The 18,048-nt window shown below is 46.6% G+C and overlaps 1 protein-coding gene across 1 annotated transcript; it reads right to left on the reverse strand.

Moving 5' to 3' along the window:
* Window positions 1-356: 356 nt before the first annotated feature.
* LOC106566689 (MAM domain-containing protein 2-like) lies at window positions 357-10,171 on the reverse strand. The gene is made up of 14 exons (XM_014134978.2): window positions 9,863-10,171; window positions 9,646-9,756; window positions 7,651-7,946; window positions 7,006-7,090; window positions 6,467-6,604; window positions 5,800-6,083; window positions 5,548-5,641; window positions 5,228-5,374; window positions 4,714-4,979; window positions 1,770-1,866; window positions 1,512-1,667; window positions 1,144-1,397; window positions 890-974; window positions 357-778 (listed from the first exon to the last, which is right to left on the reverse strand). Exons 1-14 carry the CDS (start codon window positions 9,891-9,893, stop codon window positions 726-728), a joined length of 2,097 nt encoding a protein of 698 aa, XP_013990453.1. The 5' UTR covers window positions 9,894-10,171; the 3' UTR covers window positions 357-725.
* Between the last annotated feature and the right edge of the window lie 7,877 nt (window positions 10,172-18,048).

The raw sequence follows: 18,048 nt of genomic DNA on the forward strand, positions 1-18,048 counted from the left end.
AAATGTGCCAATACTCTTGTAGACCTTTAAAAATTATGACAAAGTCATAAGACAAAAGCATGCTTTGTTATTGCTGATCACGTAGTGTTGTCATGTTGTGTTGCTACCATGCTGTGTTGTCATGTGTTGCTGCCTTGCTATGTTGTTTTATTAGGTCTCTCTTTATGTAGTGTTGTCTCTTTTGTCATGATGTGTGTTTTGTCCTATATTTATATTTTATTTAAAAAAATGTTTATCCCAGCCCCTGTCCTTTTGCCTTTTTGTGGGCCGTCATTGTAAATAAGAATTTGTTCTTAACTGACTTGCCTAGTTAAATAAAAAATGTAATAAATAAGATCAAGACAAGGACACGCATGTTGAATAAGCATCCGTCTTTATTTCAGCATTAATCTAATGCATATTATTTTGAATACAACACAGCCTCTATTGCTTGGAAAATGTTGACTGACTACTACCAGTTTCTCTACAAAGAGCAAGTAGGGTCAGGTGTGACTGATAATTAAAAATGTGTACAGTGATATCATTTGATTGGTTGTAAATGCAGAATCTCTTTTACTCAATTCGAGGCATTTATGTTTGACCTCAATATGTGCAAAACGATTCGGTGCTATTAGTACACCGGCAAAATAAAATGTAAAAATATGTTTGTGTACATTTTTGTCCGTATGTGCAGCATAGTATTGATGCATGCATTTTATTCAGCACTCTTCCTGTCCTCTGCTCCTTCACTCAATGTCATTTGAGTTTCCTGGGGAATGGGTCATTTTGACTTCAATATCTGTGGATGAAAAATAAAATGAGCCATGAGTTGAAAGATTGCACAAAGCAAAACAATTCAACACAATCCATGTTTGTAGAGGTTGTATAACATTAATAGGGCAACAGATACCTGGGCATGGTCCACTTTCAAACACAATGTCATCGATGGCTATGTCACTCCTTATTGAGGAACCCCTGATGGCCTCAAAAACAACCTAGATCAATAGGAGAAAAAGGACAACAAATGATGCTCAGTAAAAACGTATTTAGCCTGAGCACATGTGAATAGGACTGGGTGCTTTAATTCTTCAAATCGTTGCCTGAATATATTGTTGTAATTTGGGGTTGGTGGGTAGAGGAGAAGTGAAGTTTTTCACCACTTGCCTGATGCTGTTGGTCACTCTGGTATTCCACAGTTGCTTTCAGCCAGGTGATGCTCTGCTCTCCAGTGTGTTTCCATAGCAACACATCCTTTCCATCCTGTCTCAGATGGATGCTAAGCTCACCTGTGCCTGAGCCGTACATCTGGTAGAAGAAACGTAGGCACTGAGGACCACTGGACCCCCTCAGAGGACTGGAGAGTAACCGGGCATTCTGACCAGGCAGCATGTTAGACGCCTCAATGTGCATGTAGTACCCTAACAGAGTTTCACAGGGTCAAATTCCAACTATCACAGTATAACATGGAAACAGACTACAATGATGTCACAATTACTCTTTTTAAGGAATGTTATAGGGCATTGGATACTCACCGACTCCTGTGGTGTGATCTCCCTTCGGCCCGGTGTAGGAGGTAGGGGTAGGCCCTCTCACCAGGACCCAGTCACCCATATCACCCTCCTTGTCTTGAATATACCCACAGTGACCCATCTCAAAGTTACAGTGCCCATTGACAGACAGGAGTAAACCTGCAGATGGACACCCACAATTACTCTCAAGGGACAATGTGTTTATCACAGAGACACTATAACTCCCAGAGATCCTGTGGGCATCAGTGAGCGTGAAGTTACCTGCTGTAAGATCACAGTCCCCGAGGCTCACACTGATGTCATCCAGAGCAACTGAACCACAGTCCCAGAAGTTTGTACATGTGCTGACAAACACCACCTGGACAGCAGGGGCAAAGTCTTCAACAACATACATTCTCAGAGGACATGGCTTCTGAAAACTGCATAATGCATTTACAGACAGAGTTACACCTATTTAATTAACTGTGATAGGGTAATGTTTAGATTTTGAACAAATAATGCATGTTTTATCAGGGCAAAAGAGTTTCCAAAGAAAAACCAGTGAGGAGAATCTCTGACTACTGACTTCGGCATCCTGTTTCATTTTATGTGAAACGTATTAAACCTTGTTGTCTAACTGCTGCTGCTTACAAAGCTGGAGCCAAACCAAAGGACTCAGAATAAAAAATATGTCAAAGATATGAGCTATGTAAGGCTGAACAAACTTCAAAGCCCCCAACACAACAGTTTCAGTTACAGTGGGGGAAAAAGTATTTGATCCCCTGCTGATTTTGTACGTTTTCCCACTGATAAAGAAATGATCAGTCTATAATTTTAATGGTAGGTTTATTTGAACAGTGAGAGACAGAATAACAACAAAACAATCCAGAAAAATGCATGTAAAAAATGTTATAAATTGATTTGCATTTTAATGAGGGAAATAAGTATTTGACCCCCTCTCAATCAGAAAGATTTCTGTCTCCCAGGTGTCTTTTATACAGGTAACGAGCTGAGATTAGGAGCACACTCTTAAAGGGAGTGCTCCTAACCGCAGCTTGTTACCTGTAAAAAAGACACATTTCCACAGAAGCAATCAGTCAATCAGATTCCAAACTCTCCACCATGGCCAAGACCAAAGAGCTCTCCAAGGATGTCAGGGACAAGATTATAGACTTACACAAGGCTGGAATGGGCTACAAGACCATCGCCAAGCAGCTTGGTGAGAAGGTGACAACATTTGGTGCGATTATTCGCAAATGGAAGAAACACAAAAGAATTGTCAATACCCCTCGGCCTGGGGCTCCATGCTAGATCTCACCTCGTGGGGTTGCAATGATCATGAGAACGGTGAGGAATCAGCCCAGAACTACACGGGAGGATCTTGTCAATGATCTGAAGGCAGCTGGGACCATTGTCACCAAGAAAACAATTGGTAACACACTACGCCGTGAAGGACTGAAATCCTGCAGCGCCCGCAAGGTCCCCCTGCTCAAGAATACATATACATGCCCGTCTGAAGTTTGCCAATGAACATCTGAATGATTCAGAGGACAACTGGTGAAAGTGTTGTGGTTAGATGAGACCAAAATGGAGCTCTTTGGCATCAACTCAACTCGCCGTGTTTGGAGGAGGAGGAATGCTGCCTATGACCCCAAGAACACCATTTCCACCGTCAAACATGGAGGTGGAAACATTATGCTTTGGGGGTGTTTTTCTGCTAAGGGGACAGGACAACTTCACCGCATCATTTGATGGGGCCATATACTGTCAAATCTTGGGTGAGAACCTCCTTCCCTCAGCCAGGGCATTGAAAATGGGTCGTGGATGGGTATTCCAGCATGACAATGACCCAAAACACACGGCCAAGGCAACAAAGGAGTGGCTCAAGAAGAAGCACATTAAGGTCCTGGAGTGGCCTAGCCAGTCTCCAGACCTTAATCCCATAGAAAATCTGTGGAGGGAGCTGAAGGTTCGAGTTGCCAAACGTCAGCCTCGAAACCTTAATGACTTGGAGAAGATTTGCAAAGAGGAGTGGGACAAAATCCCTCCTGAGATGTGAGCAAACCTGGTGGCCAACTACAAGAAACGTCTGACCTCTGTGATTGCCAACAAGGGTTTTGCCACCAAGTACTAAGTAATGTTTTGCAGAGGGGTCAAATACTTATTTCCCTCATTAAAATGGAAATCATTTTATAACATTTTTGACATGAGTTTTTCAGGATTTTTTTGTTGTTATTCTGTCTCTCACTGTTCCAATAAACCTACCATTAAAATTATAGACTGATCATTTCTTTGTAAGGTGGCAAACGTACAAAATCAGCAGGGGATCAAATACTTTTTCCCCCACTGTACATATAAAACATTATAGGCAGGGCATGCACAGGATATCAATTGTGACGAGGAATGAAAACAACTGACTAACTAAAGAGGGAATTAACCCTCTACTGGGGTTAATTAACCCTCTATTGCACATCATTGCCCTCAGGCATTATTTTCAAATTCATGACAATATGTGATATCATGTCTGCAAAAGTTCCAATGAGATGCAGAAGTTGGTGTGATGTCTCAATTGGGGCAGGGGCCTTCTTTCAGGAAGCAGTGCGATGTGAGTGCATGGTGTGAGCAATACATTTCATTATTTTGCATGTTTAAATAGAGAGAACTTGACAATAAAAACATATGTCCTTGTGTAGGGACCTCTAAATTAGCATATTTGATAGGTTTTGAACATATTTTGTTGTTATATATTCAAAACATTTGCAACGTTGTGCAGTTAGGCTAATTTTCAGGGCAATATCATGCTCAATAAAGTTATGTAAAATTATGGCCTTGGTCAATGTTTTTGCCAACATATCTACTGATATTCACAGGTAATGGACACAGGGACATTCTATCAGTGAAAGTAGCCTAATCGAAGTGTTAGAATCATACCATCTGACAGTGTGGGGGAGGGGGGGGGCTGTCACCTAAGTGACAGCCAGGAATAATGGACTCCAGAATCAGGTTAGAGAGGCAATGAAATGTAAGTGTTCTGAAAATATCCGATTTTCCTTGGTGTTTTAGTACCCTTATGGCACAGCGTTTCTGGGTGTGGGGGGGTAAAAGTTTTTTTTAAATTCTTATATTGATACATTATCAGAAAGCCTAAATCTTCCAAAAAATAAGATGGAACCAAAACCACCAAAATGTGTGCATTAGGGGGTTAATATATTTTAATACATTTTACCTTTGCAGCCTGTGGACTCTGGAAGGTGATGTCCGTTGCTATCCAAACACCTCTGGACTTGTCGTTCTGGGTCCATATCCTGTCCTGTGTGATTCCACTCTGATCCTGAAGGTAAACGGTGAGAGCCTGGTCTGTCTGTTGGAATCCACGGAGAGAGTAGTGGAACCTCAGACAGTACTTCATGTTGCCGGGCAGAGGAGGCCCGAGCAGGCGGCTAATATAGCCAGCACGTGGACTCAGCCGAGAGTGAGCTAGAAGAAAGGACCCTGTGGGGAGAGAAATAACTCTTATTATTGTCTTTGGCAGCTCTGTTTCCTGTCTATCGTTTTGCCATGGAACATTTTCACTTTGCACCAGGCACTGGTCTTTCTGACACCTGAAACGCTTCAGGTTTTTACCAAAGTCAAATTGAATGCATTGCAAATGGTCAGCAGGAGCAGCTAGAGAAACAATCTCTTGTTTACTCATTGCGCTTCTCGTATCTTTGTGTGATCAACATTGTATCATCTCTGACCTGCCCCTGTTGTGTGGTCCCCAGTCCTGTAGATGTTGGGCTTGACTGACACTCTCTTCCATGGGGATCCTTCCATCTGATCCTGGGTGTAGTGGCAGAAACCCACCTCAAAGTCACAGTTGGCAATGGAGGGATCAAATGTTGGCTCTGTAGCACAGATGGGACACATTAGGACGCTGCAGCCCAATACTCTTTAACATAATGCTTTTCTCCTCTTTTACCTTTTAACTCCATCCATATCAGTCATGAGAGTTAATGTAAAGTAAAATGTAAATCTACTGTGTGATGGAAACAGGAGGAGAGGGACCAACCAGACCCACCTGTCTCTGCACTACAGAACTCAGGAGAGAAGGCAATATCATCGAGTGCCACGTGACCCCCTCTGGGGCTGTTGAACGTGACTTCAAACACCACCTGGAGAGAGCAGGTGTACACATACAATCACACTCATCGAACATCCGCAGATCAGACCAACACATGAAGAAGTGAACATGCTGCTCACTGTACAAAGTATTCAATCAGAATGTAAATCCAATGTGCACTCCTTGTGAAAACATCTGCACCCCACTGACCTGCAGAGGGAACGGGGCCTTGATGTCCACCTGCACAGGTATCCACTCCAAGGTGGTAGCAGTCCAGTCATTGAGGTTCTGGTCCTCTGGGTCTGCTCTCCACAGCTCCTGGTACTGGCCTGCCTGGTCCCTGGTGTAGACAGAGAACAGGTTCCCTCGCTCCTCACCCCGCTGGTACTGGAAGCTTAGGCAGCCCGACATGGGCACCGTTGTCATAGCAGACACCAGTTTGGCTACCTCCTGGAATGTCTTGGCGTACACAGAATCCACATACATGTAGTGACCTGGGAGGGGAGGGCAATGGCAGCTTTGATTTTCAACTTGAAGCCATTATGGATGATACCAACCAAACTTCCTAGATTCTATTGTCCATTGTACTTCCTCAAGCTACAATATTTTGGCATTCTGCTGCCATATGAAAAAACTAAAAATGTATTTGTGAACTTAGCAGGAGGCCAGTTGAGTGTCTCCTGCTGAATGTACGAAATGCCGTTGTTCTGTTGAATGTTAATACTGTATTGAGTTATTTGTGTGGTTCTTGTTCATTTTGGCTGTGTCATTTGCTTGTGGCCTGTGTTGAGCAGTTGTATATTCTTTTTGAGTGTTGAGCTGCGATATCTGCTATACATCGACTAGCATTTAAATGTGTGAGTTGCTAAGGCTTCACCTGCTCCGTTGTGCTGTGTGTGGACGTAAGGTATGTTGCTCTGAGTGTCCCGGGCAGCTCCTCCTCCCCTGTACCAGTTGACATTGGTGTTCCACTGGTTTCTGTAGCCACAAAGGTGGGACTCCTCGTAGTCACACTCTTGAGACAACAGGACAGTAAACCATGAATACAACACTTCACTGTGAGGAAGCGGACCGAGGGCCCTCTCTCATTAAAACCTTCTTGTTATATTTTATTATAGTAAATAGAGCAAGTTAAACAGGCAGATGATAAAAGGAGTAAAAGAGGAAAGCACATACATTATATATCATCAACATTTCATATACACTAGATAAAATATAAATGTGACTATTGTAATGTTATCGTCACATAATGAACATGTTTTGTTGGATGAAAAGTGATACGGAATGAGTCATTATGTTGTCATCATGCGTGTGTGTGTGCATTCATACGTACCTGTGTGTGTTTGTGCATGATGTCAGTCACTTTCAAAGTCTTACAAATCTCGAGGGTATATGATATGGGTGTGACTCACTGACCTAAGCAGTATCCAGGGTTGATGCGTATCTCAAAGATGGCCACACTACTGCCTTTGTTCTCACCAGGTCTGCCGTCAATGGCAATCTGATGGGAAACAGATGTTCAGTAATAGCCCTCAATCGGTAATGAATGAGGAGGGGATATGAAGGTATTGTACAGTATGTCTGTGCCCCATTATGTTGGGTGGGAATGTACGACATATAGACTATACCACCATAGGCTAATGGCACAGTTCCCAGCTCCCAAGTGAGTGTAGCTAAGGCAGGTCCCCCCAGGCAGGTTCAAGGTCAAGTGCATGGTTAGTTACTGTAATGCTCGTGCCTGACTGCCTGTGTGCAGTGCATGTTTCTATCATGCTCCCTTATTTCTATCAAACCAGTCGGGTTGAGTGCAGCAGGAAGCACCTTTAAGATGTCACATGCAAAACATAGCAGCAGTTATCAGACCAGACCGGAGATTGAACAGCAGATACAGTACATGCATGTCATTTCATGTTTGGACTTATCTATGTTTATCTTTTGGGGGGCTCTTTAGAATATTTTCAAGGCCCCATTCCTCCACCTAAGTGTGGCAGTGTTTATATTAGCCCATACATTTTAACAGTGTGTATGTGCCTCCCATGTTCCTGAGGGTGTGTTGTTTACCCTGTACGGCTCGGTGCTGTTCTGGAGGTCAATGCTGGAGATGAGCCAGCTGTCGGAGGCAGTCTGGGTGCTCCACAGGGCCCGGTCGAAGCTCTCGCCCTCTCTGCGCTGTTGGACCTGCAGAAAGCCTGATCCGGAAAGTTGGTACACCAGCCTCAGACAGCTCCAGTCCTCCTGCTCCATGGATGGGCCCAGCAGAACTGCTCTGCCCACCCCCTCTGACCTCTCCTCTCCCTCTGACATGTCTTCCTGCCCATCCTGGTCCTCTAGGCCTGGGTCCACTGAGATGAAAGACCCTGAGAACAGAGAAACAGATTGACTAGATGTTCTATGAAAACAGAAAGAGAGGAAGAGAGTATAACAGGACCTACTTAATCCATTGTCATTAGGCTTTTTTTCAAAGGATGCCTAGGGTGACAGTGGCAGGGAAGGATGGATGAAAAAAGGAAGAGAGGAACCAGATGATGAAGAGGAAGGAGGGTGGACGGTCTGCCACAACAGGACACAAGTAATAGACAAAAACAGGAAGAGACACATTCTGCTTACAGTTACCATATAGTAGTCCCTGTCTTAAGGCAAACATAATGATTACATATAGTAGTCCCTGTCTTAATTAAGGCAAACATAATGATTACATATAGCAGGTGTCATAAAAAAATCTAATCTGCATTCTTATGTGTCCTTTGATCATTCTGGGATATAATAGTACTACTAAGAACCACATCTGAGAGCTGTGAATGCCTAAATCTGTTATTTCACTGTTTCCAGATGTGTGCTGGAAACGCAGTCCAGATGGCTCTCTCTCTCCCCACTTTCTCTACATCAGAGCAACAACTGCATAAACCACATCAACAAGTACAACAACTAGTACAACTAGACCTACTACAGACACTACTACAGACACTACTACAGGCACTACTACAGACACTACTACAGGCACTACTACAGACACTACTACAGACACTACTACAGGCACTACTACAGACACTACTACAGACACTACTACAGGCACTACTACAGGCACTACTACAGGCACTACTACAGACACTACTACAGACACTACTACAGGCACTACTATAGACACTACTACAGGCACTACTACAGGCACTACTACAGGCACTACTATAGACACTACTACAGGCACTACTACAGGCACTACTACAGGCACTACTACAGACACTACTACAGACACTACTACAGGCACTACTACAGGCACTACTACAGACACTACTACAGACACTACTACAGGCACTACTACAGGCACTACTACAGGCACTACTACAGACACTACTACAGACACTACTACAGGCACTACTACAGACACTACTACAGACACTACTACAGGCACTACTACAGACACTACTACAGACACTACTACAGGCACTACTACAGACACTACTACAGGCACTACTACAGACACTACTACAGGCACTACTACAGACACTACTACAGGCACTACTATAGACACTACTACAGGCACTACTACAGGCACTACTACAGGCACTACTATAGACACTACTACAGGCACTACTACAGGCACTACTACAGACACTACTACAGACACTACTACAGGCACTACTACAGACACTACTACAGACACTACTACAGGCACTACTATAGACACTACTACAGGCACTACTACAGACACTACTACAGACACTACTACAGACACTACTACAGACACTACTACAGGCACTACTACAGGCACTACTACAGACACTACTACAGGCACTACTCTGTATAGAAGAGAGGACAGTCTTCTCATGTTTTCAATAAGCAACAAGTATTTCAAGCACTTTAATTAAGGGGGATAACCCACTGGGCACATGCTGGTTGAATCAACGTAGTTTCCATGTAATTTCAATAAAATGTAGTTGAATCAATGTGGAATAGACGTTGAATTGAGGTCTGTGCGTAGTGGGAAGCTACTGTATTATAGGCACTTGTCAGTGTTATTAAAGGGGATAGTCTTCAACCTTTTTCAAAGTCTCCTACCATCTTTGTTGAGCGTCCAGCTTAAAAAGTTTGGGTCTGATGTGTATCCACAGGTGCTGGACTCAAAGCTACAGGAGCCTGGCAAGTGCTGGATCTGGGCTTGGACTGTGGCTGGGAGAAGAGAGAAGATGGATGAATCATACAGACACTAAAACAAGCGCCACTGCATGTATAAAAACATGCACATATTCACTGTACATTTGTTTTCTATACTCACCAAACAGGGTGAAGAGGTAGAATGGAAGCATTGCAGTCTTAAATGTAAAAAATCCAAAACCAGGAGACAAGCGGAAGTACCTTCAAACTAATGCACGACCAAAATCAAAGCCAGCCCGAGGTCCACACTGTCCGTATTTCTCTGTCTGGTCCTGTGTGTCTGTGTCTGTCAATCAATATCAATCTCTCAAGCTCACAAACTGCCAGCACACTGTACAGTCTCAGATAAGAAGACTCTGTCCAGACAGCAGTGCTGTGAGGAGGAGAGTGGGAGGGAGGGAGACTTGTAATAATCTGAACCAGACTCTTACAGAGCTCCAGAACTCTCTCTCACTTCCCTCACCTCAGATTCCCCAAGATTTTGTCTTAATTTACATTGTGGGAAGTAGCCTTTGAGGTATACTTCTTTTGTATTTATACTGAACAAAAATATAAATGCAACACTTTCAAAGGTTTTACTGAGTTACAATTCATAGAAGCAAATCAATCAATTTAAATAAATTCATTAGACCCTAATCTATCGATTTCACATGACTGGGCAGGGGCGCAGAAATGGGTGTGCCTGGGAGGGCATAGGCCCACCCACTTGGGAGCCAGGCCCACCCACTGGGGAGCCAGGCCCAGCCAATAAAAATGTGTTTTTCCCCACAAAAGTGCTTTACTACAGACAGAAATACTCCTCAGCACCACCCCTCCCCATCCTCAGACGATCCCGCAGGCGAAGAAGCCGGAGGTGGAGATCCTGAGCTGGCATGGTTACACGTGGTCTGTGGTTGTGAGGCCGGTTGGATGTTCTGACAAATTCTCTAAAACGATTTTGGAGGCGGCTTATTGTAGATGTAGATGAACATTTAATTCTCCGGCAACAACTCTGTTGGACATTCCTGCAGTCAGCATACCAGTTGCATGTTCCCTCAAGATTTGAGACATCTGTGGCATTGTGTTGTGTCAAAAATGCACATTTTAGTGGGGCCTTTTATTGTCCCAAGCACAAGGTGCACCTGTGCAATGATCATGCTGTTTAATCAGCTTCTTGATATGCCACACCTGACAGGTGGCTGGATTAGCTTGAAGGAGAAATGTAAACAAATTTGTGCATTTTAGAGAAATAAGCTTTTTGTGTGAATGGAACATTTCTGGGATCTTTTATTTCAGCTCATGAAACATGGGACCAACACTTTACATGTTGCGTTTATATTTTTGTTCAGTATAATGGCAATTATTTTTATTTACTATTTTAATTTGTCTCTTAAAATGCTGGTCATCACTGCAATTGTATTGATGAATAACATAGCCTATCAACATCGGTGTGTTTACCCCAGGGTATTTCTTGACCAGTCAGTCCCCAAGTAACCTCAACTCCAGCTGTTCTAGGCTGGGTTCTCCAGAACGTCAAGCACTGGCTCTCAGTTCACAAGAACATGATGTTCAGTTATGGCTCGCAACTTGTCTACTGGAAACAACATAATAATAATACAAAATACAAAACAATTTCAGCAAGTAAGACATGCTAGCAATAAAAGCTGAAACTTTTGTAAGCTGCTATTCCAGTCACGACTTCCGCCGAAGTTGGTGTCTCTCCTTGTTCGGGCGGCGTTCGGCGGTCGACGTCACCGGCTTTCTAGCTGCCACCGATCTACGTTTCTTTTTCTATTTGTTTTGTCTTGATTGTACACACCTGGTTTCAATTACATTATTATTTATTCCCTATTTAACCCTCTGGTTCCCACATGGTTTTATTCATTGTTATGTGTTCGCTATTTCTGTGAGCTGGAGTATTTTCCCTGCGTGGAATTATTTTGTGATACATTTTTTTACTCAGTTCTGTGTCCTGCGCCTGACTCCGTCCTACCTGCTGCACACTGACACTTGACAGAAACACGCACCTAAATATGGAGTCTGCAGGTACACCCAGTCCTCCGTTACCGGTGGAGGAGCGCGTCCAGCAGCATGTGACCATGCTCCAAAATCTTGGCACAGCCATGGATCGCGTGCTGCACACCATGGAGCAATGGGAGAGAGGGGGTTTTCCCACACCCCCATCCACTTCACCCCAACCCACACCGCTGTCCACCCCTCCGTCACCTGGACCCAGTGGGATTCGGCTCTCGCTCCCGAGCGCATCCATGATGGGATGGCTGCCGGGTGCCAGGGGTTCCTGCTTCAGTTGGAGCTCTACCCGGCGACTGTCCACCCGGCTCCCTCGGGACATGAGAGCGTGTACGCCCTCATCTCCCGTTTGTCGGGGAGAGCACTTGAGTGGGCCAACGCCGTATGGGGGAGAGAAGGCGCAGCGTTGGTCCACTATGAGGATTTCACCCGGTCTTCGATCATCCACCTGAGGGGAGAGCGGCGGGGGAACGTTTGTTCCATCTTAGACAGGGGATGAGGAGCGCACAGGACTTTGCACTGGACTTCAGGACCCTGGCAGCCAGCGCAGGATGGAATGAAAGGGCCCTGATCGACCATTACCGGTACAGTCTACGTGAGGACATACGTCGTGAGCTGGCATGTAGGGACACCACCCTTACCCTCGACCAGCTGGTGGATTTATCCATCCGGCTGGATAACCTGTTGGCCACCAGCGGATGTCCGGATCGGGGCCCGTCCATTCCATCCCCCAGCACCTCCGAGGTGCTGCTCTGAGGGTGACCGGAGGGGGGGCCGTTTCCTGCACCACATGTGGCCGCAGAGGGCACACTGCTGGTCGGTGCTGGGGAGGTTCCCCAGGGAGTCGAGGCAGCAGGCAGGGCACTGGTGGATTATCCCAGGTGAGTAGGCACTCGACTCACCCAGAGCTCCCTGTTGCGCACATGTGTGTGTGTATAGAATTTCCGGAGTTTTCCCCGCATTCCCAGCATAAGGCGCTAGTAGATTCAGGCGCAGCTGGGAACTTTATTGACCGTTCATTTGCACTTAGATTAGGGATCCCTATTGTTCCTGTTGATGTGCCCTTCCCTGTACATGCCTTAGATAGTCGGCCTTTAGGGTCGGGGCTGATTAGGGAGGCCACAGCTCCACTATGTATGATAACGCAGGAGGGTCATGAGGAGAGAATTAGTCTCTTCCTGATTGATTTTCCTGCGTTTCCAGTGGTGTTGGGCCTTCCCTGGTTGGCCTATCATGACCCCACTATTTCGTGGCAACAGAGGGCTCTCAAGGGATGGTCACATCAGTACTCAGGGAGGTGTGTAGGTGTTTCCATAGGTGCAACTATGGAATCCTCCCTGAATATGCCGATTTGGCTCTCGCCTTCTGTAAGAAGAAGGCGACTCAACTACCACCCCATCGACGGGGGGATTGTGCGATAAATCTCCTGGTAGACGCAGCACTTCCCAGGAGTCACGTGTATCCTCTGTCACAGGAGGAGACGGCGGCTATGGAAACATATGTATCCGAATCTCTGGGGCGGGGATACATTCGGCCTTCCACTTCACCTGCCTCCTCGAGTTTCTTTTTTGTGAAGAAGGATGGAGGTTTACACCCGTGTATTGACTATTGAGGTATAAATCAGATCACTGTGAAGTACAGTTACCCACTGCCTCTCATAGCCAGTGTGACAGAGTCATTGCACGGGGTGTGCTTCTTCACAAAATTGGATCTCAGGTGCGCTGACAACCTGGTGCGTGTCCGGGAGGGGGATGAGTGGAAGACGGCATTTAGTACCACCTCTGGGCACTATGAGTACCTCGTCATGCCGTACGGGTTGATGAAGGCTCCATAAGTCTTCCAATCCTTTGTAGACGAGATTTTCAGGGACCTGCACGGGCAGGGCGTAGTGGTGTATATAGATGACATTCTGATATACTCCGCTACACGCGCCGAGCATGTGTCCCTGGTGCGCAGGGTGCTTGGTCGACTGTTGGAGCATGACCTGTATGTCAAGGCTGAGAAATGTCTGTTCTTCCAACAGTCCGTCTCCTTGCTAGGGTACCGCCTTTCCACGTCAGGGGTGGAGATGGAAAATGACCGCATTTCAGCCGTGCGTAATTGGCCGACTCCAACCACGGTAAAGGAGGTGCAGGTTCTTAGGGTTTGCCAACTACTACCGGAGGTTTATCCGGGCTTTGGTCAGGTAGCGGCTCCCATTACCTCATTGCTGAAGGGGGGACTGGTGCGACTGCAGTGGTCAGCTGGGGCGGACAGGGCTTTTGGTCACCTGAAGGCTCTGTTTACCTCGGCTCCCGTGCTGGCTCATCCTGATCCCTCCCTGGCATTTATAGTGGAGATGGACGCGTCCAAGGCTGGGATAGGTGCTGTGCTGTCTCAGTGCTCGGGTACGCCACCAAAGCTCCACCCCTGTGCTTTCTTTTCGAAGAAGCTCAGCCCGGCGGAGCGAAACTATGATGTGGGGGACCAGGAGCTGTTGGCTGTCATTAAGGCTCTGAAGGCGTGGAGGCATTGGCTTGAGGGGGCTAAACACCCTTTCCTCATATGGACTGACCACCGTAATCTGGAGCACATCCGGGCCGCGAGGACACTGAACCCTCGCCAGGCAAGGTGGGCCATGTTTTTCACACGTTTTATTTTCACCCGACCTTACAGACCAGGTTCCCAGAATGCTAAGGCAGACGCACTTTCCCGGATGTATGACACAGAGGAGCGGTCCACGGATCCCACTTCCATTCTTCCGGCTTCTTGCCTGGTGGCAACGGTGGTATGGGAGGTGGACGCGGACATCGAGCGGGCGTTAAATACAGAGCCCACTCCCACCCAGTGTCCAGTTGGGCGTCTGTACGTTCCGTCTGATGTCCGCGATCGTTTGATCTGTTGGGCCACACGTCACCCTCCTCTGGTCATCCTGGCATCGGTCGGACAGTGCGCTGTCTTAGTGGGAAGTACTGGTGGCCCACTTTAGCTAAGGACGTGAGGGTTTATGTTTCCTCCTGCTCGGTGTGCGCCCAGTGCAAGGCACCTAGACACCTGCCCAGAGGGAAATTACAATCGGTGGATTTCGTGACGGATCTTCCTCCGTCACAGGGCAACACCACGATCCTGGTCGTTGATGATCGGTTTTCTAAGTCCTGCCGTCTCCTCCCTTTGCCCGGTCTCCCTACGGCTCTACAGACTGCGGAGGCCCTGTTCACCCACGTCTTCCGGCACTACGGGGTGCCTGAGGATATAGATTCTGATCGGGGTCCCCAGTTCACGTCTAAGGTCTGGAGGGCGTTTATGGAACGCCTGGGGGTCTCGGTCAGCCTCACATCAGGTTTTCACCCCGAGAGTAATGGGTAGGTGGAAAGAGTAAACCAGGATGTGGGTAGGTTTCTGCGGTCCTATTGCCAGGACCGGCCGGGGGAGTGGGCGGCTTTCATCCCCAGGGCAGAGATGGCCCAAAACTCCCTCCGCCACTAACCTATCTCCTTTTCAGTGTGTACTAGGTTATCAGCCAGTCCTGGCACCGTGGCATCAGAGCCAGATCGAGGCACCTGCGGTGGATGAATGGTTTCGGCGCTCGGAGGAGACATGGGACGCTGCCCATGTGCACCTGCAATGGGCCATCAGGCGGCAGAAGGTGAGCGCCGACCGCCACCGCAGTGAGGCCCCGGTGTATGCACCGGGGGACCGGGTCTGGCTCTCGACCCGAAACCTGCTCCTTCGCCTGCCCTGCCGCTGGGTCCACGGTTTGTGGGGCCATTTAAAGTCCTGAGGAGACTGAACGAGGTTTGTTATAGGTTACAGCTCCCCCCTGATTACCGTATTACCCCCTCGTTCCATGTGTCTCTCCTCTGGCCGGTGGTGGCTGGTCCACTCCAGGAGTCTGAGGTGCGGGAGGTTCCTCCGCCCCCTCTGGACATCGAGGGGGCCCCGGCGTATACTGTTCGAGCCATCATGGACTCAAGGCGTCGGGCGAGGGGCCTTCAATACCTTGTGGAGTGGGAGGGGTACGGTCCGGAGAAGAGATGCTGGGTGCCGGTGGAGGACATCCTGGACCCTTCCTTACTGCAGGAATTTCACCATCTCCACCCGGATCGTCCTGCGCCTCGTCCTCCGGGTCGTCCCCGAGGCCGGTGTCAGCGCACTGCTGGAGCCGCGCGTCGGGGGGGTACTGTCACGACTTCCGCCGAAGTTGGTGCCTCTCCTTGTTCGGGCGGCGTTCGGCGGTCGACGTCACCGGCTTTCTAGCCGCCACCAATCTACGTTTCATTGTCCATTTGTTTTGTCTTGATTGTACACACCTGGTTTCAATTACATTATTATTTATTCCCTATTTAACCCTCTGGTTCCCACATGGTTTTGTGCGTGTTTGTTCGTTGTTATGTGTTCGCTATTTCTGTGAGCTGGAGTATTTTCCCAGCGTGGAATTATTTTGTGGTTTTTCAAGTAAAGTATGTTTTTTTACTCAGTTCTGTGTCCTACGCCTGACTCCGTCCTACCCGCTGCACACTGACACCTGACAATTCCTTTTGCCTGGCCGGTCTGTAATGCATGTTGTAGGTTTGTGTACATGTCCATGACATGCAAAAATGAACATCATGAACTAGCCCTTAATTCCTTGCTGTTTAAACACACACACACACACATGGAAACTTTGTAGCTGAAAAAGTGGCCTGATTGGAAGGAATTATGTGTAAAAAGTATCAGAAGTAAATCACAAGAGGACAGCCAGATTTAGAGTGGCTTTTTTAATAACATGGTTCTCTGTTATATTTTGTCATTTTCTTCAGAACTGAAGCAAATGAATGTCAGAGGGAGGTAAAAGTAAAGATGCTTCAGGGTGATGGATTGTGCAGAGAGGGTCTGATGCTAGTTATAAGACACATGTTATCCCACATTTGTTCTCCATATGTACTTTAACTGCCTGGTCTGTCTTTCCCTCTTTCATGAAGGTGCAGGGAAATGCTATGAGAGAAAAACAGATGGAATCCGTTCTGGGTGAAATATTACAGTATATACACTTGATTATGTGAAGGAGGGCCAGACTTGAGCAATCAATGCATTTAATTTGCTAAGAGAGAAGAGTGGGGTCATTTCTAGTGTAAGGCCAAGCATTGAGAGAACTGAACCAACATGCTATACAGAAATCCATTTTTACCGAAACTACCACAATTGTCATGAAATGACAATCAACAAAAACAGTATAAATAACAGAATGCCATTTCTCAAGCACCTTGTAAACATTGGGACAATGGTTTCATTAACACCCACGTGTGGTTTAAAAAAATGACATCTGTAGCCTAGTTTGGGTCGACACAGTGCAGTTGTGTGTAAGCTGATACCCTGACGTGTTCTGTTCAGAATGTGGCAAGGTGCCAGAGGACTGATCCTTCTGGGCCCCACCTATCCGCGGGGTCTGCCCAGCCCAGAGGGCCTCATCAGGGGCCTAGATGGATAATAGCTAGTCCCCCCTTTCAGAACAATCATCAACGACAGAATCACAAAATCATTTGTCTCTCAACCAGAAGTTACAAGTGTGAGTTTGTATGAACTCCCTGTTTTTGAACTGCACCAAAGATCATCTGAGTAATAATATTATTACTGTAATAATGCAAGAGATAGGACATTAACTTTGAATATATATTCAAATGTCACACATTGCTTATGGGAGTGGACTGTTATGGAAATGGTTTAAGCCATGCAGTATATATTATATTAACACAGGAGACTGATACCATGTGGTTGGTCAGCTCATATCAGAAGATTAAGAACAGTTCAGCTATTGGACAGTGCCACCTGCAGCCCAGCCCAGGCAATACTACACCATCCATCCCTTGCTTTCTTCAGTGTAGTTTAAGCCTGGAAGAAGGCTACTGCATGAACAATTCTGGAGGTATTGCATGTGGCCCATGGGTTTTGCGTGACAACACTGTAATGAGCCTGATCAAACATTTATGAATGATATTTTCAGAGATGGGTTTTAAGCATACTCTTAGCCAGTCATGTCAGTTAAGAACACATTTTTATTTACAATGACGGCCTACCCTGACCAAATCCAAACCCAGACGACGCTGTACCAATTGTGCGCCTCCCTATGGGACTCCCAATCACAGCTGGTTGTGATACAGCCTGGGATCCAACCAGGGTCTGTAGTGACACCTCTAGCACTGAGAAGCAGTGCCTTAGACCGATGCGCCACTTAGGAGCCCAAGTTTCCATTTAACCATTCATGCAGATGAATTACCTGACACATGAAAAAAGTAATGACTGGGCTGAAAAACATGAAATGCCTGGACAGTTGTATAAATG

Source organism: Salmo salar, chromosome ssa01 (genome assembly GCF_905237065.1).
Source record: "Salmo salar chromosome ssa01, Ssal_v3.1, whole genome shotgun sequence".
NCBI lineage: Eukaryota > Metazoa > Chordata > Actinopteri > Salmoniformes > Salmonidae > Salmo > Salmo salar.

Excerpts from the sequence above, each read along its gene's own strand:
- LOC106566689 (XM_014134978.2), bottom strand. The coding sequence starts at position 9,893 with ATGCTTCCATTCTACCTCTTCACCCTGTTTG. Across the intron at positions 6,084-6,466 it reads CACACAGCACAACGGAGCAG|GTCACTACATGTATGTGGAT; the intron begins GTGAAGCCTTAG and ends CTCCCCTCCCAG. Across the intron at positions 1,398-1,511 it reads AGATCACACCACAGGAGTCG|GGTACTACATGCACATTGAG; the intron begins GTGAGTATCCAA and ends AAACTCTGTTAG.